The following is a 23737-nucleotide window of genomic DNA, read 5'->3' as shown; positions in this document are numbered from 1 at the left end:
GCCAGCTCTGGACTTAGCCCTGCTCATGGGCACAATCCTAGACGTGGGAGTCAGGCATGTGGTGTAGACCCCAGCCAGCACTGCTCCGGGTCCTGGGAACAGCCACACTGTGAGAGTGGGGTGCCTGGCTTGTAGCTGGAAAGGCCCCGCAGGGGCAGCCAGCCTGGACACTGAGTGAGACGCTGCCCCTGACATCGACCTGGGCCAACCTCCTGGAGCACGCAGGGACCCATGGCCTGATTCACAGTTCTGTAAATGCCTGTCATCCCAGCACAAAGGAAGCTGAGGCAGGAGGATCACTGGACTTCGAAGCCAGGCTGGGCTACAGAGTGAGACCCTGCACAGCCCTCCCCCATGCAAATCCCCTGCAGGGCAGACGCTGGCCACACCAGAACCCGAGATGGAGCACACAGCAGCAGGCTGTCCCCAAACCCCACCACCGGCTGGGATCTGCCCACCCTGGGCTCTGGCCCCAAGTGCTTCGGTCTTGTTCACCCCACAGCCAGGAAAACCCTGGGAAGCCAGTGACACCGGACCCCAGACCCCCCACAGGCCCAGCGCTGATAAAACTCCCCCTGTCCTCCCAGCTCAGATCAGTCGCGAAGAGTTATATTGGGAAAGGCCGGGCAGACTCATTTCTTCTCCATGTTTGGCACTGCTGGGGCCGCAGGGTCAGAGTCACCCAGCAGCCGCGTGCCCTGCGGGGGGCAGTGTTGGCCTTCGGTGTGCATTGCCGTCCCCCACTGGGCACCCCAGGCCAGGCCCCCACAGCGGCCGAAGCAGCTCAGGGAGGAGCCGAAGGTACGTGGAAGCCACCCTACAGGGATACAGGAGTGTGCCCTGGCCCCCCAAAAACTCCTCTCCACACCTCCGAGACACGCAGCCACCAAAGAAGCGCCAGAGGAGCTGGGGAAGGGGCTTCCTCCAGGAGCTGCCGGACAGTCCAGCCCTGAGCCCGCCGCTTGCTGGCGGCTGCCCACAGGTCTCCAGGGTTTCTGCTATTGTTCCGACCTCAAGGACGAGCTCTGCAGAGAGCCCTTGAGTCCAGAGCTCTCTGCACAGGGGAAGGAAGGCACCCAGACAGACGCAGAGACCTGGCCCAGGCCTGACCCCCCCACCCCCCACCCCCCCCGTGTGGCTGGACACGGCAGCAGCTTTTCTGGTGGCCAAGGCACCAACTCCCTCCGTCCCCACCTCCCTGCAGGACAGCCCCCGAGCTGCTTCTCTAGTGTCGAGAAATACTTGACTCTCAAACTGCAAGTGGTGGCGCACGCTGTAATACCAGCACTTGGAAGGCTGAGGCAGGAGGATTGCTGAGAGTTTGAAGCCAGCCTGGGCTATATAGCAAGACCCTGTCTCAAAAATCTGAAAGAAAGAAAGAAAGAAAGAAAGAAAGAAAGAAAGAAAGAAAAGAAAGAGAAAGGGCAAGCTGGCAGTCCTGTCCTGCACGTACAGCTGTGTGTCCTTAGACAAATACCTCACTCACTCTGAGCTGTTTCCCAGCTCTAAGTGCCTGCCTCTGGAGTCACGGAGGTAAAGCAGCTCCCAGCCAGAGCTCAGCCAGGAGAGACCTCGTCATCCCCCTAAGTGGCCTCCCAGAGATCCCAGTCCAGCCTTTCTACCTGGGGCACCCAGCGCGCCTCCCACCTGCTGAGGTTGCCGGCTCTGTTCCACAGCTCAGGGTTTCTGCAAAGCCCCTGAGGGAAACCCGAGGCTCTGCTGCTCTGGTTCAGGAGGAGCAGATATCAGGAGGCAGGCATGGCGGGGGTGGAGGGGAAGGCAGAGCAGAGCTGAGGAGTGGGTCCTGTGAGTGTGGGTCTGGGTCAGGAGGGCGTGGCCAGGGAGCGCAAGGTGCCCCAGCCCTGGGAGGTGCACAGTGTAATTCCCTTGGGGGCCCTTGGGACTCCCTGTCTACTGCTGGTGCCCAGTCGCTGTCTGCCTGATGGCGCCCAGTCGCTGTCTGCCTGATGGCACAGGGGAGGCTCCTGCGGCCCCTCCAGGTCTCCCCCTGCCTGTCCCTCCTCCGGGATCTCGGAAGCGTGGGGATCGGCTCATCCCTGCACCCCTCATGGAGAAGGCCTGGCCTGACCACCGACTTGCTAGACCACAGGACCTTGAGGTGACCTCCTCTGACCCTCCGTTTCCTCCTCTGTGCAGAGCCGACGAGGCCCCAGGTGGATGTGGGAAGCAGGGGTGCCTGGCACCCTGAGCCCCTGAGCACCGAGGCGGGGAGGGCGTGTGCCGGTACCTACCCTCCTGGGAGTCCAGCTCCCGAGGGCTGCCCTCGGAGGCTCAGCCGGTAGCTCTGAGCCATCTCCCGCAGGCTCTCTGCCGAGTACAGGCCAATGGGGGTGTTATACTGCCTTGGCTGGCCCGGGGTCCCCGGGAGTCCCGGGCCCCGTGGGTTCCTTGTCCCCTCCGGGGTGGCCCGCGGAGGGCCGGGGTCCAAGGCCTCCATGTGTGTGGAGCAGACAGAGGTCTGGGAGAAGGAGGAGCTAAGGGCACCCCTGAGCTCCAGGGTACCCAGGGTGCCTGGGCCGGCCCTTGTCTTGGGGCTGAGGCTGGGTGCCACCAGGCTGCCGTTGGTGTCCAGAGCGGGCTCCTGGCCCACAGCAGCGCCATGCAGGGAGAGAGAAGACAGGTTAGAGCCGCAGCGCCCAGCGCTTCTGCCCAGACTGGGAACCCGTGTTAGTGCAGCCTACAGGCCCTGCCCTCCACCTGCAGCCCCGGGCATGGAAGGAAAGGCTTTGTGGGGAATGGGGACTTGGGTCCCCACAGAGGCCGGCACCCACTGGGACAGAAGGCAAAGCTCTGAGCGCAAAGCCAAGCCGAGGCTGTTCCCCAAGAGTGGGCGTGGAGCTCGGGGCATGGCGGGGCCCCACCATCCAGTACACACAGAGACCCCACACTAAGAAGCTCCGGCATGGCAGAGGGGTACAGGAAAGCCAAAGGTGGCCCAGGGTCCCCTCTGCGGCCTCGAAGTCTGTGACCTCCTGGGGACCAGGCAGGGTGAGGCAGGTGGCAGGAGGGGCAGGGCCACTGGCCCCAAGCCCACGGGTTGAGGCATTCAGAGGAGGTCAGGTGGGGTCCCCAGGCGAGGTCTCTGGGGCCAGTGCTCTGCAGTGCCCCATGCCCAACTCTAAGGCCAACAAGTGCTTCCAAGGAGCAGCTGGTGTACAGGGGAGGAGAGGTGCGCCCTAGGCCCCCTCTGCCAGGCAGTGGCCCCTCGGTGCCTGGCTCAAACCGGGGGTCTGCCACAGTTACCCCCACCTCGGTGTCCTTAGGCAGACGAGGGCTGGGCTGTCTGGACAGCTGTCCCCTGCCTGGCCAGAAGGACCAGGAAGGACACAGCTACCCTGGCTGGTTTCCCAGCACCCTGGTGGTGGGCAGGAATGCCCACATCTCAGGGTGTCCCGGGGCCCAAAGGGGACAGTCGGCACCTACCTTCTGGTGGGGGATCACCGGCAGCGGGGACTGGACTGGAGGTGCTGCTGTAGAGACAGTTATGGGGCGCTTGGACCTGGGAGAACCGGAAATGGGGTGCAGTGAGGAGTCAGGCCCAGGATGGGCGCCCACCGGGTGAGGCTGGCAGGGGAGGAGAGCGGGGAAGCCAGGCCGGGGTACACGTGCTGGGGCTCCCAGGGAGCACCTGGGCCCTGGGCACTTTGGTCAGGACCGCCCTCCCTTGGCCCCATCTGCCACACGGGCAGGGGTGTATTGATTTCCTTCCTGCCGGGGCAACCTCCCCATGCACCCCCGGCCCTGCGCCCACTCCGCAGGGAGGCCACCTACTTCTGCAGGGTGAGGCTCAGGTTGTAGCTGGCGGACTTGATCTTATTCTGGGCCTCCAGGTGGGTCATGGTGTCTGTGCTGACGCCATCGATGGCCACCACCAGGTCACCTTGGCTGAGCTGGGACTGGGCCGCCTTGCTGCCAGGGGTGATCTGCGTGGACAGAGGAAGGGAGTGAGCCGAGGTCCCGGTCCCCAGTGGAGAGTCTCCGGAGCATCTGGTCTCCTGTGTCCCCCAGTGCACCGCCTCACATTCCTGGGGCCAGTTTCTTTGCTTTAGGCCTGGCTCTGGCCAGTGGAAAGAGGTGGAGGAATTGCACACCACTCCCAGGGCAGCTCCCAGTGACCATCCTCGGGACACTGGTCCCTGCTGGCTAAAGGCCTAATGCTGAGAACAGAGGAGTCGGCCAAGCTGCTGGCTGCAAGGGCCTGGGACCTGGAACCTGTTGTCTGGAGGAGCAATGGCTAAGGAGCCCTGCATGGCATGGTGCACAAGCAGCAAACTTCCACCATGAGGAACCAGCTGATGAGGTTTGGGGCTGTTTGTTACACGGCTTAGCACGCTGTGGCACCCTGCAATTTCACAAGAGTTCTGTGGCCCAAGAGAGAAGGAGACACTGGGGCTAAGACACAGCATCTCCTAACACCAGAATTTCTTCCAGGCCAGCAGGCAGACAATGCACCCACACAAAGGCATCCATGCCAGCTGCTTTGAGCGCAGCAGCAGCACCAGCCCTGCCTGAGAGGGAGGGGAAGGTTGGCATGGAGACAGAGAGAGGCTGGGTTCTCTGAGAGTCTCCTGATGGTCTCAGGGAGTGTAGGCCATCATAGAGTCCAGTGTGACTACACAGAGGTCACTGAGATTCCATCTGGGAACACCCAGTGTCAGGCGAGCTGTCATGCCCGGGACATCACTTGGGAGGCCAGGGTGGCTCTGACAGCTCTGCCAGAACAGCCTGCACGATGCCACATGTCCCATGCCTGCCCCCCCCCCAAACAGGTTATTGGGGCTGAGGCTTGGTTCAGCTCCCTGGAGGGTGAGCCCCACTCCCAAAGGGACCTCATGGGGCATTGTGGAGACCAGGTCTGCTACACAGTGGCCCTTGTCACTCAGAATGACTTTGGGGCCTGCCTCCCCTGGTGCCAGGCTGGAAGACCCCCACCATGGTGAGGGGCCCACACCAGTCATAGGAGAGCAGGCCCTGTGGGCTCCGAACCAGCCAGGGCCTCAGGGTGACCTTGGCTCTGGCTCCCATCACACCTGCAGGCTTCTCCTGGCTGCTTGGGGACATCACAGTCACGTCCTGGCTGGGGCCAAGGCCAGCTCCTCGAGCTGGCAGAAGCTGGGTTCTGGCTACGGTCTGGGGACGATCCTCGAAGGCACCCGGAGAGGACCTGGGGACGGTCCCACGTCCATGTGCCGGGTGGGCAGGGCCTCCAGCCAGGAGTGGGCTTTCAGACATAAACAGTGGCCTCCCACCAGGCCCCTTGCAAGGAGTCCCGGAACCCCAGCTCACCCCGGGGACACTGCCTCACATGACCTGAGTGGTGACCAGAGGATGCTCCCTGGCCAGTTGCTGGTGGCCCACCTCTGCGGCCCTAGGTGCCTCCTTAAATATTGGGCAGCTTGGGCCCAGAGCGCCCCCCTACCAACCCCCAATGCTGGCCGGAGAGCCATGTCCATGTGCTCAGGCAGCTTGGGTGGAGGCCCACGGGGTGGCTGCCCCTCCATGCGTCCATCTCTCCAAATCCAGTGCCGCTGGGAGCTCCCACACACAGAGGCAGAACAGAGGGTGAACCCCAGTGCGGAAGAAAAGCAAAGCACTTCCTCGTCCGAGGCGGCTCACGGGAGCAGGCTCGGCCCCTTGCCCTCTGGCTTCCCAAGGGGGCTATGCGTGCCCATCGGCCCAGCCCAGATGGCTGTGGGTGCCCAAGGCTGCAGCCATGCTCCGTGAAGCCCCCAGGTACCCACCGCCTGGCTTTATCACACGTCAACCCCTGGGTCCCGCTCTCCACTCCTCGATCCATTCTATTTGTTCAGTTTTTTGACAGCAAGAACTAAGTAGTCCAGACTGGCCTTGAATTACTATGCAGCCCACCCTGGCCTCAAGCTCCTGGTGATCCTCCTGCCTCAGCCTCCTGGTGTGCCCCTCTGTGCCCATTTGTGCTGCTCTTTCAAAGCAAGCTGTGACAAGCTAGGTCCTCCAACGCCTGTGCCGACCTAGGGTCTGCCTCCTCCTCAGGGTACCCCACTGCAGCACATCCTCAGGGAAGGACCCCCACCCCATGCGCCTTGGGGTGCCCCTGACAATCTGCGGGAAGAGGCAGCAGAAAGCCTGGCTGGGGGACAGCAGCTGCAGGTCTCACACGGGAGGTGGCACCTGCAGGGCCCAGGGGCCCTGGCAGGAGCACAGGGACAGCAGGAGCCAGGGCACCTGAACGATCTGAGCGTGATCCTTCGGGGCGCCCCCTGGAGGCCGCCCGGGACACTTCCGCAGCAGGCAGGCAGGGCCCACTCGCAGGGCTGGACCCCAGCAGCCAGGGCTCCGCCTCCCGGGCCTGGGCAGTGGCCAGACACCCCAGAGGGGAGCTGCCGGGCTCCTGCAGCCCCGGCGCCACTCTTCCTGCACCTGCGCCCGCCCATCAGGGCGCAGCTGGCCTGGCCTTTGGCTACCCCGCGTCCCGGGGTGGGGAGCCGCTCTTGTGTCCTGCCAGGGGCCCTTGGAGCGCAGGAGGAGGGAGCCAGGGGCCTAGGGGCCGCCCAGGGCCACCCTCTCCCCTCCCCCACGGCGGAGCAGCCTGCTCTGGCCTGGAGCGGGGGCAGCGCCCCTATGGCTGGCCAGCGCCAGCGGGCTCCTGGGTCTCCTGTCTGTCTGTCCTCCCCTCTCTCTGCTGACACTATCCAAAAAAACCTCAATGCACCCAAGTCCTCACAGTTTCATTTGTTTGATTGTTTCTTAAGAAAAGAAGGTCTTTCTGCTAACTTTGTATTCCCAGCACTCTGGGAGGCTGAGGCAGGAGGATCAAAAGTTCAAGCCTGGCCAGGGCAACTTAGTGATTTAGCAAGATCCAGTCTCAAAAAATAAAAAGGCTCCCTTCTCTGGCCTTCTCCCTTCCTTCAGCTAGTCTAGCTGGTCTGGCACGGAAGGAACTAGTTCTACTTTCTGTGTACTAAACATTCGAGGTTTCATTTTTAAAGCCAGAATTACAGCTGACACTGGGCATTTCAGCAGAGGGACCGTTTCCGATGGAAATGTGCTGTTAAAGTCTGTTTTAATGAAACTATATTAAAGATTAAATAAAGCATGTCAACAGGTATCAGACTATGAGGAATTGAGAAGGGATCAACTAAGATAGTCTTCCTTAAAAAGAAGTGGAAAAGGTGGGGTGCCAAGGCCTGGGTTCAATCTCCCAGTGCCACAAAAGCAAACAAACCTCCCTCCTGCCTGCCTTGGGGCGGGAAGATACTCTGGGAAGGGCAGCTCCCACCTCATTTCCAGTTTCTCCTCCTGACCCCGGCCCTAGGCGGAGGCCGGAGAGGGCCCTGATGCACGCATGGGGTGTTGAGAAGCCAGCGTCCCCTTGCCCTGCTGGGCCACTGTCCAGGGCACCTTTGAGGGTGACATAGGGCTGCTAGCAGGGCCACTGCGTGTGCCCAGGAGAGGATTTTGGACCAAGCACCCCGGTAGAGGTCCAGGAAACTTCCCCCGGGATTGCATGTGTGGAACAGGGCCCAGCTCGGAGCTGGGAACTTTTGGGGCGCCTCTCCACCAAGGAAACTCGGATGCCCGACTGGCCAGGAACAAGATGCCATGCAGGGCGGCGGCAGCCCCACAGGACTTTCCAGCAGATGGCAAGCCAGGCGGATGTTACACACCTGTCATCCCAGGACTAGGGAGGCTGAGGCAGGAGAAGCACCATCAGTCTGAGGGCAGCCAGGGCTACAGAGTGAGACCTTGTCTCAAACAACCAAAACAGAGAAGGAAGCAGGCAGGCCCTACCTCCTCCTCTGCTGGGTTTGCCTGGGGTGGCGGGCCCTGGGAGGGCAGGTAGCTCCCCCAAGGAGAGGGCTCTCTGTCACCCCCCTGTTGGTCCCCTGGTGAAAGGCAGGTGATTAAATTACCATCAGGCCAAGCCTGTTCCCTTCCCATCTGGCCTCCCCTGGGGCGCGGCCCTTGGCCCCACAACTCTGTCCCCCAGGCCCGAGAGTAAGTGGGGGTCCCTTCCATGCCCCCTCATCTGCTCCAGCTGTGTCTTTTCTCTCCCTTCCCCACCCCCAGTGGCCCCAGGACCTGTGGGTCACTATGACCCCACTCCCCACACGCACCAGTCACCCCCCCCCTTCATTCAAAGCCTGGTCACTGCCGGGACCACACACGGCCTCTCTGCCTTTCCAGGCCTGACTACTGTCCTTCCTGTACCCCTCCTGGCTTGGCCACCATTCTATCAGCCTCCTGGGCATGGACAGTGAGATGCCCCCTGTGCACCTGCCCCAGCTGGCCGTAGGGGTGGGGGAGCCAGCAAAGCCCCATCACACTTCCCAGGAGGTCCCCGAGGGTAGAGATGGCCTCCAGCTGCCCTGCCCTCCCCCCAGGACCTGATGTCCACTCTGCATGCTGAGCAACAGGGAGGACTGGCTGGAGGATGCGGGCTCAGCTACACTTCCCCTCCTCCCCGTGGAGTCCTGGCGGCTGCCGCAGGCTCATGGCCCTCCTGGCTATAAACAGGCGCCTGTCAGCACCTCGGGGGCGCTCCTGTGGCCTAGAGATTCCAAGAATTGCCAGCACAGCACCCAGAATAGCCAGCCTGTCCCCCTCATTCTCCTGGGGACCCTCTGTTCTCAGCACCTTAGCAGAGAGTGTCTCCTAAGTACTGAAACCGAAACCAGAAACAGGGCAGAGGCCCTGGCTGCCAGGTGGGCTGGGCGAGGCCAGGGGCTGAGGTCCAGCCACCAGTCTGCTCTCCCACACGTCTGCTCTCCTACACGCCCCTATTTCACAGGCAGGAAAACAGGCCAGCTGAGAGTGCCTGAATGCACATGCACGCCCCTTCCCTCAGGTTGGGGAGCCCCAGACCCTCCTGCCTGTGGGGCGGGCGCTGGGCCTTTGAGCAACTCCCTGCCCCCACGCCCTCCTGGATCCTCAGTGAAGGAGAGAGGGCAGCTCAGGTTGCAGCCCTAGCACCTGTCCAGGATAAATAAAGGCATTATCCCCCCCCCCCCAGCCTCCCCATCGCCCGCTACAGGGCGGCCCACAGGGGCTGCCACCAGCCCCTGGCAGCCTGGAGACAGAGCCTGCAGGGGACAGGCACAGGTAGCATGGCAGCCACACCTGCAGCCTCCACAGGTCAGCTTCTCCAGTCCCCTCTGGCCACGGGACACTCTTTGCTCTGTCCCTCACGTCTGGAACTCCAGCCCCTGCTGTCGAGGCCAGGTGACGAGGGAAAGTGCCCATGGATGCTGAGCACCATCCAAAAGCCACTGAGAGCACCAGATCGTAGCTAAGGAGGCGGGGGGGGGGCGGTGTCTGGACCTGCATCTCCTGTGGGAGGTTGTGACACAAAGGGCTCTGCCTCCCTCCTGGGCAGAGAATGCCACCATGCAGGTGTCCCCAGGGGCGGCCCGAGGCCAAGCAATCCACGGCCCTCGGTGGCATTTTCTAAGAGACATCAGGTCCTGGGGAGGACTCCAGCAGCCAGGCCACCACACTGCCTGGCCCAGGTGACTCTGGTGTGCCCCCGAGGAAGCCATGCCCGTGCTCGTGCCCGTGCCCTGCCCGGGTTCTATTTTTGAAAGTCCTCCAAGTCTCTGCCGAGGCACATCTCAGCACACCCCTCCCCGAGCGGGGACATTCTTCTGCTGCCTCGCTTAAGGCCTCTGTGCTGCCATTTAAGCCCCTGGCCATCCGGAGCCAGGTGGCACATAGGTCCCGGGTGAGGTCATTGGCTATCCTGAGTGCCACCGAGCCAGGATGGGGTTGGCAGTGGGCCTCGAGGACAGTGGGGCCAGGGGACAAGGCGCAGCTCCAGGTGTGGCACCGAGGGCCGGGGAGACTGCGTAGGAGGCCCCACTTCCTACAGGAAGACCTGCTTGGGGGTAGGAGTGGGCATCATGCTGAAATGCCCATATGTCACCCATCAAGGAGGGGATGCAGGCTCAGGAGTCCTCTTCAGGACACTGTGGGCACTAGGTGTGATGGAAGAGGCAGTGCCAGGTCCCACATGAAGGTGGAGGGACTCCGTGGCCAGCCTCAGGCTGCTGGACACCCACAGTCTTCCATTCTCAACTGTCCCAGTGCCCGTGACAGTTCCCAAAGCCAAGACAACTCTGCACTGGGGACCCTGGCCAGGCATCTCCTGGGCCTCCCCACTGCCCGCTGCTGTTCCTGGCTATACAAGCCTCTGCAGCTCTGGGGAAGAAAGTTTCCCCATGTGGGCAGCAGCCTAGGCACCTCCAGCTGCAGCCTGGACCTTGGCTGCCACCTCCTGCCCCATCGGTACTATCCAGGGCTCAGGGCCATTCCCAGCCTCGCACACTTTGCTGGGCTTCAGGCCTTGGAATCGGTGCAGAGTGGGCACCTGCTGCATTCCGGGCAGTGCCCTGCTCCCTTTGTCTCAGGTAAGCCTGGCTTCTGGCCTCTCCAGGTGTCCATGCATCAGGTGACAGCAGCAGTCCCCCTGAGCCCCGATGACTACGCCCTCAGCCAATCTCTTCCCACCAGGCACCACAGCATCCAGAGAGGAGAGACCTCGGCCAGATCAGGGAGCTAAGAGCCCCAGCTGGCCCCAGCCTGTGAGCTGGTCAGCGCAGGACCCTGATGGGCCCAGGGCTCCAGGGAGCAGAGGGGCAGGTGGAGGGGGCCAGTCACCAGCTCAGCTGGCCTCACCAGGACAGCAGGGCTGCCGTCTGTCTGACCACCCACACATCCATCTGCCCATCACCTGCCCTGTGTGTGCCAGGGATGATACTTTCCCAAAGCACCTGCTTGGGTCCAAGGGGGACGCTAACCTTTGGCAGCCCGAGCATGCCCTCCCGGGAACAGGCTTAGGAGGGCGCTGCCCGGCCTGTCCACCCGCCTGCCTGCTCTGCAAGCTCAGCGTTTCCCACTCAGCTCAAAACATCCACCCCTGATACCCGGCCTTGCCCCAGGGCATCAGATGGGCAAATGCAGCTATGGGCAAGACCAGGGTGCTAGTTCAATGCCGGCCCTCAGCCAGGCCTGTGTGTGCCTGTGGGTGAGTGTCCCCACAGGGGATGGACACCCGCACACGCCCCTTTCCCAGCAGCCCGGCCCCAGGCCCCAGGCTTCGGGCGCAGCACACTCACCCGAGAGATGGTGAGGGGCATATTGAAGTCCTTGCCCCCCTGGAGCCGGAAGCCCCAGGGTCCAGGCCCGGTCAGGGTCACGCTATAAGACATGCTGGTGCTGACAGCGGCCGCCTCTGGGGACAGAGTCGGGAGAGTTAGGACTCTCACACACCCACCGCCCAGCCCCTGTCCCACTGCCGCCCCCGGCCCCAAACCTGGCCTTGCCTGCTGTCTCCCTCTCTCCCCGCGGGGCTGTGTGGAGCCGCCGGCAGGCGCCTAAGAATAGCAGGAGTGAATGCCATGGACGCAGATATCTGCCCTTGCTGCGCCCATAAATGGACTGTAACCCTACACTGTGCCCGCCCGCCCCGTGGCCACCGTGACTCACGCAGCTAATATAGCCCCTGGGGAGGGGTGCAGGGCACCCCAGCAGGAAGGGAGGCCTGGCCAGGTAACCCCCTGCCCTCTGTGGAGCCCCTGCGTCCTGACACCCTGCTTTGCTTCTGCAGACCAAAGGCTAAGCTCCCTCAGGCAGGGGTCTTGCTGCCCTTTGGGCCCCAGGCCAGGACGCTGAGCTCAGATTGTCCATTGCGGAACCCGCACGGTGCCTCTAGCAGGTCCGGAAAAAGCTTCAGCACAGAAGATCACCGACAGACCCTTGGTTGTCCAACCGTAAAAATAATCACGTACACTCTGGGAGGCTGAGGCAGGAGGATCTCGAGTTCAAGTCCAGCCTCAGCCATATAGTCACAGCCTGTCTCAAAATGAAAAATAACATGGGCTGGGCATGGTGGCTCCTTAATCCCAGTACTCAGGAAGCTGAGGCAGGAAGATTGCCAAGAGTTTAAGGCCAGCCTGGGGTACACAGTGAGTTCAAGGTCACCCTGAACTCCAGAGTGAGACCTACACACACACACACACACACACACACACAGAGGCTGGGAATGGCTCACTGTTAGAGCACTCCCCCTGCAGGAAGGGGTCTGGATGCTAAATAAGAAAAAAACACTGAGGATGTAATTCAGTGTGAAGGTACTGAGTTCAAACCCCAGTATGGCTCAAGAAAGTCACAGGGCCCTGGGGCCAGGTTCAGAGAGATTAAACGGCTCCTCCGAGGTCACACAGAGAGTGGATCACCGAGCTGGAGCCATTCCAGTGGGACTCCTGACAGAGGATGGGGTCCCAGCAGCTGCAGGCCCCCCACGTGCCTGGGCGCAGAGTCTGAAGGCGGGTCTGGGGGCGCCCCCCCCAGCCCGGCTGGTTATTCCTGGCTCTTCTGTCTCATCTGTGCCCTGGAAAACCTGACAGTAGCATGGAAAGCTGTGGCGGCCAGGGCTGACGCCAGGCTCGTGCCCTTTGCACAGGAATGGCGGGGGGGCACCATTCTCCTAGCCGCCAGGGCCCCGGGCAGAGGCACAAGAGGCTCATCCAGCCCAGAGCCCCTGGGGACCCCTGCAGTGTGGGCTCTGGGTCAAGGCGTCCCACGCGACACCACAGCCCCCAGTGCGGGACGCGGACTGAGATCAAGGCATGGGGCGTCTCCTAGGCTGAGAAACTGAGGCTCACGGAAGTGGAACGGGCCCAGCCTCATAGGGGGCCTGTCACACATGACACGCATGCAGGGCGCCCAAGCTCCTGGGCCGCTTGGTCATTTGCCCGTGGTCACAAAAATAGCAGATGGAAGAAGCCAGGCGGGGACCTGTGTTCCTCCCCCCACGTCACGACACCACCTCCTCTGCCCTGTGAGACACAGGCCCACCTGTTGCGGCCAGGAGGCCAGCACCCCATCCTTGTCTCCCACCTCTTTCTGTGTGCCCCCCAAAGCTCCCTGCTATCTGTCCCTAACTCTAGGGTCTCCACCTGCCCAGGTGGGGAGCAGGGCATGACCACCGTGGGACAGGAAGGAGCCGGCCTGCCGGAGGCTGATACGGACAGCCGGACAGCCGCTGTCACTGGAGCCTGCGTGGCGGGGTGCCTTTGGCCTCTGGGGAAACTGGGAAGGGCCCGGATGCTCTTCAAGGCGAAGGCCAGCCTCCCTCCTCTGCCTCCGAGGGCAGGCACGAGCCAGCTGGACAACAGCTGGTGCCAGGGTGGGCGGGGCTCAGAGCCCCTGGGGAGCGGGGCTGGGACACCCCAAGTCTTGTGCCCCAGCTCCTCTGCAACCTCACAGTTGGTGATGGGCCTTCGGGTGTACGAGCCCCAAGAAAGGGGGACAGATGCCTCGAGAGCGCTGAGGCCCGGTCCAGGGCTTCCTCTCCTCTCCTTCACAGCCCTGACATCAACACCAAGGCGGTCAACATCTCTGCTTTTTATTTCCTACCCTGCCACAGTGCTGCAGCTCAGGGCAAACCAAGGCCGCTGCCGAGACCATACCAGGGGCTCGGCGAGCATGCAGATGGGTACCCGGGCATTTCGTGCGCATGCAGGTGTGGGCCACTGGGGATGGCGCGAGTGGGGTCAGCACACAGGAGGCTGTGCCAGTGGGAAGTGCAGCGCTGTCCCTCCCCGGAGCGTCCTGGAGCCAGTGTTTGCAGAAGCAGCAGCCGCTGGTGGAGGCCTACAGAGCTGGGACTGAGGCTGCAGGCCACACCCATGGGCAGGACCTCTGCAGTGTGAGGTGGAATTCAGGGCTGGAGTTGGGATTCCAGAGCAGCTGGGGGAGGGGGTGTACAAAGCCTGCAGGCTGGTGGGGTGGGGGCACATGAGGGGCCAGACATGTCCTAGGCAGAAGGGAGGACCAGCCGGCGTCCTACATCTGGGGGTCCAGGCAGGTGAGCTGTCCCTTGGTCTGAAAACAAACAGCACATGTCTACTCATCCAGGAGCACCGGCTGCCGGTGGTCCTTGGCATTCGGGTGACAGGGACACGAGGGGGCCACACAGAAGGACCAGGATGCTGCAGGTCAGGGCTGGCCTTCCTGGGGAGCCAATCTTGAAGTCAATGGCCCAGGGCCAGTGTCCTCAGGGTCCAGTACTGGGTACTCTCTCCTCCTGCTCCTCTGTACTTCGTGGGCTCCAGTGACCTCTCTCAGCCTCCCTGCCATGCCCAGCCTCTCCTTGTGCCCTCTGTGCCACCAACTTCCCCTGGTGGCTTCTCCCTGCAGGCTCACCTGGCTCAACAACCCCTGCCCAGACACCAAGGAAAGCCCCAGCAGTGCTGCGAGCTGTCCTGACTGACCCCAGGACAGACACCTTGACATTCATCATTGTCTGCCAGGGGTCACAGCCTAGGGTCACTGCCGGGTTTCCACCCTGGCCCCTGTGGCTGTGCATAGGGTCCAGGCCCCAGGATGGGGTGCAGTGTTGGGGTAAGGAGTACTGGAGGAGACAGGGGCTCCCCCTTCGTGGATGCCTAGAGCAGCGGCCCAGAGCAGGGAAGGCGGGATGGAGTTGTGGCTCGGGCTGGCCAGGGAAGCCCCAGCATGCCCAGTGACCGGACGGGAGGATTGTGCGCAGGGTAGGTGAGCAGAGGGCGGGGGAGCTGTCAGCAGGGTGGGGGCCCGGCCAGACAAACGCCATCTCCCGCGTTCCAGAACCTGGCTTCTCTAACCGCCATTGGCATTCCGTTCCATAGGCACTTGGGCTGACAGCTGGCCTTCTTTTAATAGCCACAAGTGTTCTGGTGACATCTTGTTCTCAGGGTGTCCGTGGCCTGCAGTCCCTCCCCCAGAGAGGTCCAGCCCTGGGGTCATACAGCAAGAGCCCCACATCCACACATGGGCACATGCTCAGCACAGAGCAGACACCCTGGCATCTGTCATGCGTCTTGGGGCATCACAGTGACAGAGGACGTGCACCAGACACCGTCACACACATCCACACGTTGTGTTCTGTGGCTTCCAATCACAAACCTTCATGAATGCACACATGTACGCACACACCGTGCAGCAGTCCCTGCACACACAGCCCCGGCACGCCTGGCCACACTCAGACACAGCCAAGAACAGCCCCAGGCTTGGCAGGGACCCAGGGAGTCCCAGAGGCCTCAGCCGGCTCACCACAGCCAGCCTCTACTGGCCCTGTGCCCACCCCTTTGCAAACTGGCAGGTGCCTGGCCCAATCACCTTTCCGGGAGTCCCGGCTCCCCATACTCGGGCCTTGGGAGGGGCCCTGGCTTCCCAGTCCTCCAGCACCAGATCATAGGGGGACTGTCCACTTCCTTGCTGGGCAGCCCCCCATGCCTCGGTGTCTGTCCAGCCCTGGGGGAGGCAGGAGAGCTTTTGTGAGGTGTGGGGCAGCCTGAGGCACTCCCCGCACCCCAGCCCCCACTGCAAGCCTTTTTCTGGCTCCCACTGGCATTCAGGTGGGGAGGCTCAGGACACTTTGCTCCAGGCTGTGGTCACCAATCCCAGCAAGCGATGCCTGCAGGGGCCGGGCTTATATGTATCTTCGTGTGAGTGTTTAGCTTAGACCACTTTGCCAAGTGGTCTTCTGCAAGGTCTAGGTTGTGTTAGCAGATGAGAGGATTGGGGTGTAACCAGCACTTGCCTAGCGGGTTCTAGGTCCTGGGTCCCATTGCCGCCCCCGCTAAAAAAGCAATGTACTTTAGCTGGGTGTGATGGCACACACTTTAATCCCAGGACTTGGGAGGCTGAGGCGGGAAGATCTCCAAGTTGAAGGCCAACATGAGCTACATAGGGAGACTATCTCAAAACACAAAAGAAAACAAAACAGACCAGGTTGGGCTGGGGATTTAGCTCAGTGGCATAAGCGCCTGTCTGGTAAGTGTGAGGTCCTGAGTTCAGTCTCCTCAATTTTCACTACAATGGTTCAGGGAAGGGATCCTACCCACTCTGACCCAGCCGCTCAGCGGAGCCCCCTGGAGTGGGGGCAGAGGAAGGCAACACTGTCTACAGGAGCTTCTGTTGGGGCCCGCAAAAGCCCCTCTAGCCTGAAGGAGAGAGGAGCCTGACTGTGGCACCACATGAGCTGGGATGCAGGGGCCACTCCTGGGGACGTTTGGGGGCCACTGTTCCGGCCGTGGGGTGCTGACACCAACAGTGGGGGCCACAGAGGCCAGGGCTCGGGAGGTGACGGGAGCTCCTCCCCTGCAGCCTGCTCTCAGTGTTCCCAGGGGCAGGGGCATGGTGCTGAGACTCCCGGTACCTGGTTGCCCATTGGCATCAAAAGCGCTAATCTCTTTCATCTGTGCCTCTGAGGGCTGTGGTGCCATAGAGAAAGGTGACCTGGGACTGCAAGACCCACCGGAAGCTGAAGGGGCACACAGGAAGTCGGAGGGGCCGCGGGCTGGGGCAGGTGTGTGCCCGTGTCCTTACCACCTCGCTCTCAGAGCCCAGGGACTCCTGGCGCCTGCGTCCCGAGATCCAGCTGAGGTCGGAGGCCTGGCTGCTCAGTGTGGAGCGGTGCGTGGAGCGGTACCTGAGGGAGGGGCGGCCGTGCTGGCCGGACACGCCCAGCAGCACGCCCAGGCAGGGCAGGTGCTGCACGATGGCTGCCCTGCAGGGCCACAGTCTGATGAGGGCCAAGAACAGGGACGGGACACACAGCCGATCCCAGGGGAAGTGGGCTGGCGGGTTTGAGCATTGCCGGATAGAGACAGGGCCCAGGAGGGGCAGTGGGGCAGAGCCTTGGGGTGGCAGGTCGGGGAGGCGAGGGGGACCAGGGGGCCCCCAAAGGCCACCAGGGCCACGGCAGAGTCGGGCACCCAGGACAGGACAAAGAGCAAGATGACCATCTCAGGGACACCCCTGGGCTCTCTAGCTGGGCCAGCGCAGCCCTGCAGCTGGCTTCGAGAAGTGGTGAGTGACAGACACCATGAAGAGGCGCCGGCTGGGCTTCTTATCAGCCAGGCATGCAGAGGCCACAGGAGCCCTGGACCTGCCAGGACCCTGGAGGTCAGGTCCTGTGTCCCTGCCGGGTCTCCCCAGGACACCGTGGGCTGAGGGTTTCTCCATGTAGGGCAGAATGGCCGATCAGAGACCCTGGCTGCCTCTCGACTCACCTCAGAGACCCCGTAATTAGAATGGGACTCTGCTGTTAGCCCTGAGACCCTTCAAACAGAGCCACCCCGCCCTGCCCGACCCCCACCAACCCAAGATGGGCAGATGCCAACCCTCCCTGCAGGCCCAGCCCCCCATGCCCAGGGGCCTGGAGGGGGCCACACCTGTACTTGGGGTGCGTGATGGCATAAATGATGGGGTTGTGGATGGCAGAAGCCTTGGCGATGACGGCGGGCACGGAGTTCATGTAGGGCGTCAGCATATGCGCATACCTAGACGGAGGAGGCACAGGCTCCCCATCCCTGCCTCGGACCCAGACTCTAGCCCAGCCGGGCAGCCTGGCCTGCTACAGGCCTGGCAGTGCCAGGAGAATTCTGGGCCGTGGTGGGGGCGGGAGGCTGTGGATGGGGCTTTGCAGAGAAGACTGCAGGTTTAGGCAGGGTCTCCAGGTCCCTTCCGGTGACACCCCGACCTTAGGTGTCTACCCAGCTCTCCCTAACACACCCCCACTGCACCGCTGCTCCCTGCCTGCCTGCCCTCTTGGCACCCAGACAAGAAGGCCGCCTCGGCTCTGTGGCTCTGCAGAGCCCTTCCAGAGGCCAGGCTCCGTCCAGGCCCACCAAGTCCCCAGGTCTCAGTGCAGAGGGCTGCTTTCAGGGACCCATCCCTAAGGGAGCAGTGCCACAGCCTGGGCCAGGAGGGGACTGGAAGCCCAGGGACAGGTGCATGTCCCCAAGCAGCCAGATCTGGGGTAGCCCAGAGCACCCCCAGCGTGTGCCCCGGAACCTCCACAAGTCAGCCCCCGCCCCAGCCCCACGCACGGCACACACTCACCCGGCAAAGGCCACCAGGGCCACGGCGGAGTAGGGCGCCCAGGACAGGACGAAGAGCAGGATGACCAGCAGGGCGATCTTGGCCATCTTCCACTCACTGCGCAGCCGCTGCCACTGCCGCCGCCGCCGGGGGGACTCCCCGCAGCTCTCAAAGGCCCTGGGAAGTGGGGTCCGGCTCAGACCCCTCTGGGGTTGCAGTGGGGACACTCCAGAGGGATCCTTTCCGGAACAGAGCCTCACTGTAACCGCACCAGGCCTCAGGGCCGCGGGGTGCACCGTGCGTCCTGCAGCCTGGGCGTGCACAGCGTGCACAGCGCCCCCTGCCGCCTGGACGCTCACTCACCGGCCGGTCTCCCGGATGGCCCTGAAGATGAAGATGTAGCAGTAGATGATGACCAGCAGCGGCAGGAAGAACACGAAGCAGAAGAGCAGCATGGTGTAAGCGCGCACAGAGGGCGTGAAGGTCACGTAGTCCCAGGAGCAGGAGGTCAGCAGTCCCTCGGGCACGTAGGCGCCTGGGGGGGGGACGCTGTCGGCCTCATGCTGGCCCTGTCCATGGCTCCTGATCCAGTGCGGCCTTCATGCAGGGGTTTGCATGGGGTTCGCAGATACGGGGCTGGCCCAGCCCAGGCCCCATACGCTGGTCATGCCACGCACCTGTCACCTCGGCCCACCTCAGCACCCTGTATCGGGTCACACACAGGCCGCCCAGGTGACTCCGGCCCCTGATGGAGCACCCTGCCTCTCCTGCTCCTAGTGACGCCCTGTCAATGTCCATCTGACTCGGTTCCCACCATATGGCCTGGCCTGGCCTACTGCTCCCCCTCCACGCCATCAGCCACTTACTCCAGCCGAAGAAGGGTGGCAGACTCCAGGCCAGGGCATAGAGCCAGACGCCCAGCAGGACAAGCGCCGCCTGCCTCTTGGAGGCCACCCCGATGGTAGCCAGTGGGCGTGTGATGACCAGGTAGCGGTCCAAGGTGATGGCCGTCAGGGTGATCATGGAGGTGATGCCAAAGAGGGCCCCACAGAAGGCATAGAACTCGCAGCCTGTGGGCAGAGCCCTGCCTGAGCTCTTGGAGGGGCGCCCGTCAGAGCCCAGTGGACAAGGAGGTCAGGGTAGGCATAGGGAGCCTCTCTCCTGACTTCTGGGAGAGCACGCCGCCTCTTCCACTTCCCGGTGAGGCTGCAGGGGCCTCGGGGCCAAATTGCCCGCCCCCTCCCTCACACACGGAGGGCAGCGGCTGCCCGCTCTGTGCCCAGGAAAAGCAACAGCCTCATCTGGGCCACCCCACTCTGGGGCATCTCTGCCACCCCTACCTTCCCCCTGCAGCAGCCCACCTGCCTCCCCAAAGAGCCACCGCTTGTAGAGGCTGCTGGTGAAGAAGACGGGGGCCTGGGTGAAGGACATGAGGAAGTCGCTGACCGCCAGGTTGATGATGAACATGTTGGCCGGGGTCCGCAGGCCTCTGCTCCTGTGGGGGTCAGGGGCGGCTGGGGTGCTTCCTAACACCTCGGTACACAGCACCCACATGCCACACGCCCACATGCACAAGCACACAGGCTTTGCACACACCACACCCCTGCACTGCACGAACACATGCACACACACACACATACATACACACACATGTGCAAGTTGACAGGAAGGGGGTTGTTGGCCCAGGGTGCCTCTGTCTAGTAGGTCTTCCTGGGGCAGTGGCTGGCCCCAGCAGTGGTGGCTCTGGGGCACCCCAAGGCAGCTCCACCAGAACAAAGTAGGGAGCAGTGTCTCTCCGAATGCCACCCCTTCCTCTACTCTCTCCCTGGGCAGAGCTCTCCAGCCCCAGCCTCCCAGCGCCTCCCCCGACAGCCTCCTGCTCAGAGCCATCCTCTCCCCTCCTTCCAGGCTCCTGCCGGGCCCAGCCCTGCACAGCACAGCTGCCCTGTGCGGCCCTCGTCCTGGTGGTGGGGCTGACACCTGTGACACAAGCAGCCACCTGCACAAACCTTGTCTCTGGTCCCCAATCCTCTCTGGGGACCTCCCACCCCCAGAGGCAGTCACAGTTTCAGGTGAGGATCCCAAGGTCCTCACTCATGAAGTAACTTGCTCTGGTCACAAAGCCCGGGGAGTGGCTCACACAGGAGCCTGGGAAGCGACCCGAGGAGAGCAGAGCCAAAGCGGAGAGGACAGCGACTTGCTTAGCACTGCCTGGTAGTGGTGCAGCCAGGAAATGGGGCGTCCCTGGGTCTGGGCTGACAGCGCCACCTGCCTGTCCCAGCCATTGGGGGCCAGCAGGGCTGAGTGGAGCAGGACGTCCACCCAAGGACTGGAGGACTCAGGTGCCCAGGGTGCTCTCCCTGGAGAGGATGCTTACTGGGCAGAGACCCAAGGGTCCCTCTGGTCCCTGGCTTCCGCCAAGCACGTGCCCGGGCCTGACCCGCATGTACTGTCCAAGCTTCCCCAGTCCACCCTTTGCCCTGCCCCTCCCCGACAGCCCTATCAGCCCAGTGTCCCCCGAACCCTGACCCTGCCCACCAACCGGGCACCTGCAGAAGGTGTAGATGACCGTCAGGTTGCCCAGCATCCCGGTGAGCCCCACCAGCAGAATCACTGCACCCAGGGTGTAGTGTGCGTGTGCTGGAACGTCCACCGTGGGGAAGGGGATCCAGGCCGCTGCCTGAGCCCCGGCCACCTGTGGAGAGAGACCTGCCACTATCACCTTCCAGGATCCCGGAAAGGAAGGCTTAGGGCTCCCAGGGAGTGAGTGGGTGAAGCCACCTGCGGCCCAGCTAGCTGGTGACGGAGCAGAATGGAAATCTGGGCTTCTGTTTCACTGCCGTGTTGCATCTAACAGAAAGGCAGATTCATAAAAACATGACTGTGTGTCCTCAGCCACCTTACTGGACCTGGCGCTGTGCAACTTCTGGCTCTTCCTTAAAGTCAAAATGACCATGAAAGGTCAAATGTTTGGAAGCCAATCTGAACATTAAGGCAGGTGTGATGGTGTAACTAAAGCACTCAGGAAAAAGACCTGCTTCAGGAAGTGGCAAGACAAAAGCCAAACAGGAACAAAAAATAATTTTAAAAGAAAAACCAGCCCAATGTGGTGGCACATGTGTGTAATTCCAGTACTCGGGAGGCTGAGGCGGGAGCATCTCTGCAAGTTTGAGGCCAGCCTGAGTAACACAGTGAGACCTTGTCGAAAGAAAGAAAGAAAGAAAGAAAGAAAGAAAGAAAGAAAGAAAGTGAGCAGTGGGATGAGTGTGTTCAAAGCCAGGGAGCGGACCCTGAGAGGGACCCATGGCAATCTTTTACTGTAATAACTTTAATCACACATACCAGTTTTTTGGTCCTCTCTCTTGGCCCTCATGGATGCACTGGGAGGGCACTGCCCTGCGAGGTCAGTGCCAAGGGCCTGAACACCTCTCCCACTAGCCCTTGCCCGGGAGGGCAGAGGTCTGGGTTTGGTCCTACCCAGCACCTCACTCTTACCTGAGCAAACCCAGAGCCCTGGCCACACTTCCGAGGGGGAAACCGAACCACGGGCAGGTGGCAGCCTCTTCCTGCAGGCTGCAGCCCCTCCCACAGGCTGCCTCTGTTTCCCCAGTGTCGGAGGTTTTTATGTTACCGTCAGAGCAGTGCGAAGCAGGTGAGAGGGCTGCATACCCGCACCCCCACCTTACCGTAGGGCTGCCTGGAGGCAGCGGAGCCGGCGTGAAGAGGCTGCTCAGGGTGTCATCCCCCCTGCTAGGTGCCGGCAGCGTGGCCGAGACGCTGGACCCCTGGGTGGGCCCGGATGAAGGCTCCATTCTGCAGCACGTGGTCCCTGCTCACGCATAGAGGACCTCAAGGGTGCGGGCAGCGGCTGGGGGCTCCAGCTTTGTGGCCTGCTGCCTCTGCTCCATCCTGAGTACTGACCACTGGCCCTGCATCAGGCGCAGACACAGCTGCAGCGTGCGCTCAGCGTGTGGCCAAGCGCAAAGGGACGTGGGTCAGCCCGGGCGGCTCAGCCCCGCGCCTCCGCCTTTAAACTGGACGCCAAGGGCCGCACATGCGCAGTCACTGCTGGCAGCGGGCTCCCCTCAGACGTGGTCCCCGGAGTCTGCAGATGGCGCTGGACCATGTGCACCCGAGCGCAAGAGCGAGAGTGCGCAAGTGCGCATGTGTGTGTGTGTGTGTGTGTGTGTGTGTGTGTATGCTGCAGGGATGTGGCCTGGCCCATGTCCTGGACACCAGACAGACGGTTTTGTCCTCCTGACCAGGATGCCCAGGCATCCCTGTGCTTACCCAGAGCAGCCTCTGCCCCCCGGACTCTCCTGTGCAGAGGAAGAGGATCACTGGGCACTCCAGGTCCGCCAGGCCCACAGGGGTGCAGCAGGTCCCTGCGCAGCATTTCTGAGAGAGGCCCAAGGAAGGGGTACCCCGCACCTGGCCTTCAGAGCCTGCAGCTCCCTGCACGGCACCCCTTCTTCAGGGCTGACACCCAGCAGCCCTGGAGGCTGACGGGGGTCAGCATCCTCCGCAACCCACCCCACCTGCACAGCCACTCCCCCACCCGAGCTCACCAGCCCTCTGAGACAGCCCCGGGGCCATGCCATCCAAGCTGCCAGCTAAAAGCCATGTCCCAGGCCGAGGCGGGTGAAGCCTGCATTCGGGAAGTCTGCTTCCATTCTGTGAGTGTGGAGACGAGGAAGGACCCCTGCCCCAGCCCCCTTAAGGTGTTGCCTCTCCTCCTGAGGAGGCAGAATAGGAAAGTATCTGGTGACGGGATTAGCACCAGGTGTGGGCGCTGCCCCACCCACAGCCAGGGAATGCCTACCCCAGGCCTCTATTTTCTCCTTGAGCTGCTTTATTTATTTATTTATTTTTATCCCTGGCACTGGGACTGGAACCCAGGGGTGCTCTACGGCTGAGCTGCCTTTCCAGCCCTGTTATGTTGTACTTTTTATTTTGAGACAGGGTCTCCCCACGTTGCCAGGCTGGACTCTGAAACTTGTGATCCTCTGGCCCCAGCCTCTCAGAACCCTGGGACTACAGGCATGCCCCATAGTTTGGGACCAGCTGCCCCCACCCCTAACCATGCTGGTCTCAACCTTGGTTGGGGTGCTAAGCACCACATTCAGGCTCCAGGCGGTCTGAGTGCAGCTGCCAGCCGAGTGGGGAGGTGTCCAGCTGCACCAGCTGACAGCACCGGAGACCAAATGACGTGCGATCAGTACCATGGGGGAGGGGAAGGGGCTGATCACAGATGGCCCTGCCTGGGCTTCCAAAGCCTCCCCACCCCCCTCAGTTTCAGCTGCAGCGCGCCTGGTCAGGGTCATAGAGGGCATTGTCCCAGGCCCCAGCTACTCACGTCCTCCTGCCCACCTCTCCAAGCACACTCCAGTGTCCCTGATGGCAGTGTCAGCTGATTATGCCTGTCTCTTTCCCCGCTGCAAATGGACCTGTCGCTCACCTGTGTGAACCCAGCCCAGGGGAATGAATCAACACCTCTGCCACACAGGCTGGTGCACACCTGTGATCCCAACATTTGGGAGGCTGAGGTAGGAGGATGGCTGACACTTTGAGACCAACTTGAGCTACACTATATCAAGAAAAAATAAATAAACAAAGATTCCCCAGTCCCTGCTTCTCCAAGTGGGGTCTAAGGAGCAGCCACTTCCATGTCACCTGTGGCTCCCTGGAAATGTGGCCTCTCCTCCCCCTACCCCATTGCAGGTGGCTGATTCCCGCAGTCAGGACTCTTCCCAGGGTGTCAGGGGATGGTGACAGTGTTGGAAGGGGATGCTGAGGCTACCCAGAGATCAGGGTGCGCTGTAACCGGGAGCCTGAAGGACTAACAGGAGACGGGGCTCTGGGGTGCCAC

At 62.3% G+C, this 23737-nt stretch overlaps 2 protein-coding genes across 10 annotated transcripts in view; both read right to left on the bottom strand.

The window, feature by feature from the left end:
* The window catches only part of Ldb3 (LIM domain binding 3), a 53225-nt gene extending 41745 nt beyond the window's left edge, over positions 1-11480 (bottom strand). For 3 of the 9 annotated variants that reach the window (XM_063233731.1, XM_063233733.1, XM_063233735.1), the window contains exons 1-5: positions 11322-11480; positions 11115-11230; positions 3793-3944; positions 3445-3520; positions 2253-2602 (exon numbers count right to left, since the gene is read on the bottom strand). In XM_063233731.1, coding sequence (XP_063089801.1) covers positions 2253-2602; positions 3445-3520; positions 3793-3944; positions 11115-11207 — 671 coding nt within the window. In that variant the 5' untranslated portion in view covers positions 11208-11230; positions 11322-11480. Of the gene's footprint in view, positions 1-2252; positions 2603-3444; positions 3521-3792; positions 3945-11114; positions 11231-11311 lie in introns of all 9 variants that reach the window. The other 6 variants (XM_003466082.3, XM_003466080.3, XM_063233736.1 and 3 more) reach the window with 5 other exon arrangements.
* A 1909-nt stretch (positions 11481-13389) lies between these two features.
* On the bottom strand, positions 13390-22058 carry Opn4 (opsin 4). Its single transcript, XM_003466144.4, has 10 exons — positions 21555-22058; positions 20418-20563; positions 19230-19363; positions 18735-18938; positions 18232-18403; positions 17890-18045; positions 17220-17327; positions 16372-16552; positions 15160-15294; positions 13390-13884 (listed from the first exon to the last, which is right to left on the bottom strand). The coding sequence occupies exons 1-10, from the start codon at positions 21678-21680 to the stop codon at positions 13846-13848; spliced, it is 1401 nt and encodes a 466-aa protein (XP_003466192.2). The 5' UTR covers positions 21681-22058; the 3' UTR covers positions 13390-13845.
* Positions 22059-23737: the final 1679 nt, after the last annotated feature.

This window comes from Cavia porcellus, unplaced genomic scaffold (assembly GCF_034190915.1).
Source record: "Cavia porcellus strain 051 isolate PalLab524CR breed Dunkin Hartley unplaced genomic scaffold, mCavPor4.1 scaffold_23, whole genome shotgun sequence".
NCBI classification, from domain to species: domain Eukaryota; kingdom Metazoa; phylum Chordata; class Mammalia; order Rodentia; family Caviidae; genus Cavia; species Cavia porcellus.
Note: the sequence above shows the minus strand (reverse complement) of the source record. Positions and strands in the feature narration are given on the sequence as shown.

Excerpts from the sequence above, each read along its gene's own strand:
- Opn4 (XM_003466144.4), bottom strand. The coding sequence starts at position 21,680 with ATGGAGCCTTCATCCGGGCCCACCCAGGGGTCCAGCGTCTCGGCCACG. Across the intron at positions 19,364-20,417 it reads GTCATCTACACCTTCTGCAG|GAGCAGAGGCCTGCGGACCC; the intron begins GTGCCCGGTTGG and ends TGACCCCCACAG. Across the intron at positions 15,295-16,371 it reads TGGGCTCTGAGAGCGAGGTG|GGCTGGACAGACACCGAGGC; the intron begins GTAAGGACACGG and ends TGCCTCCCCCAG.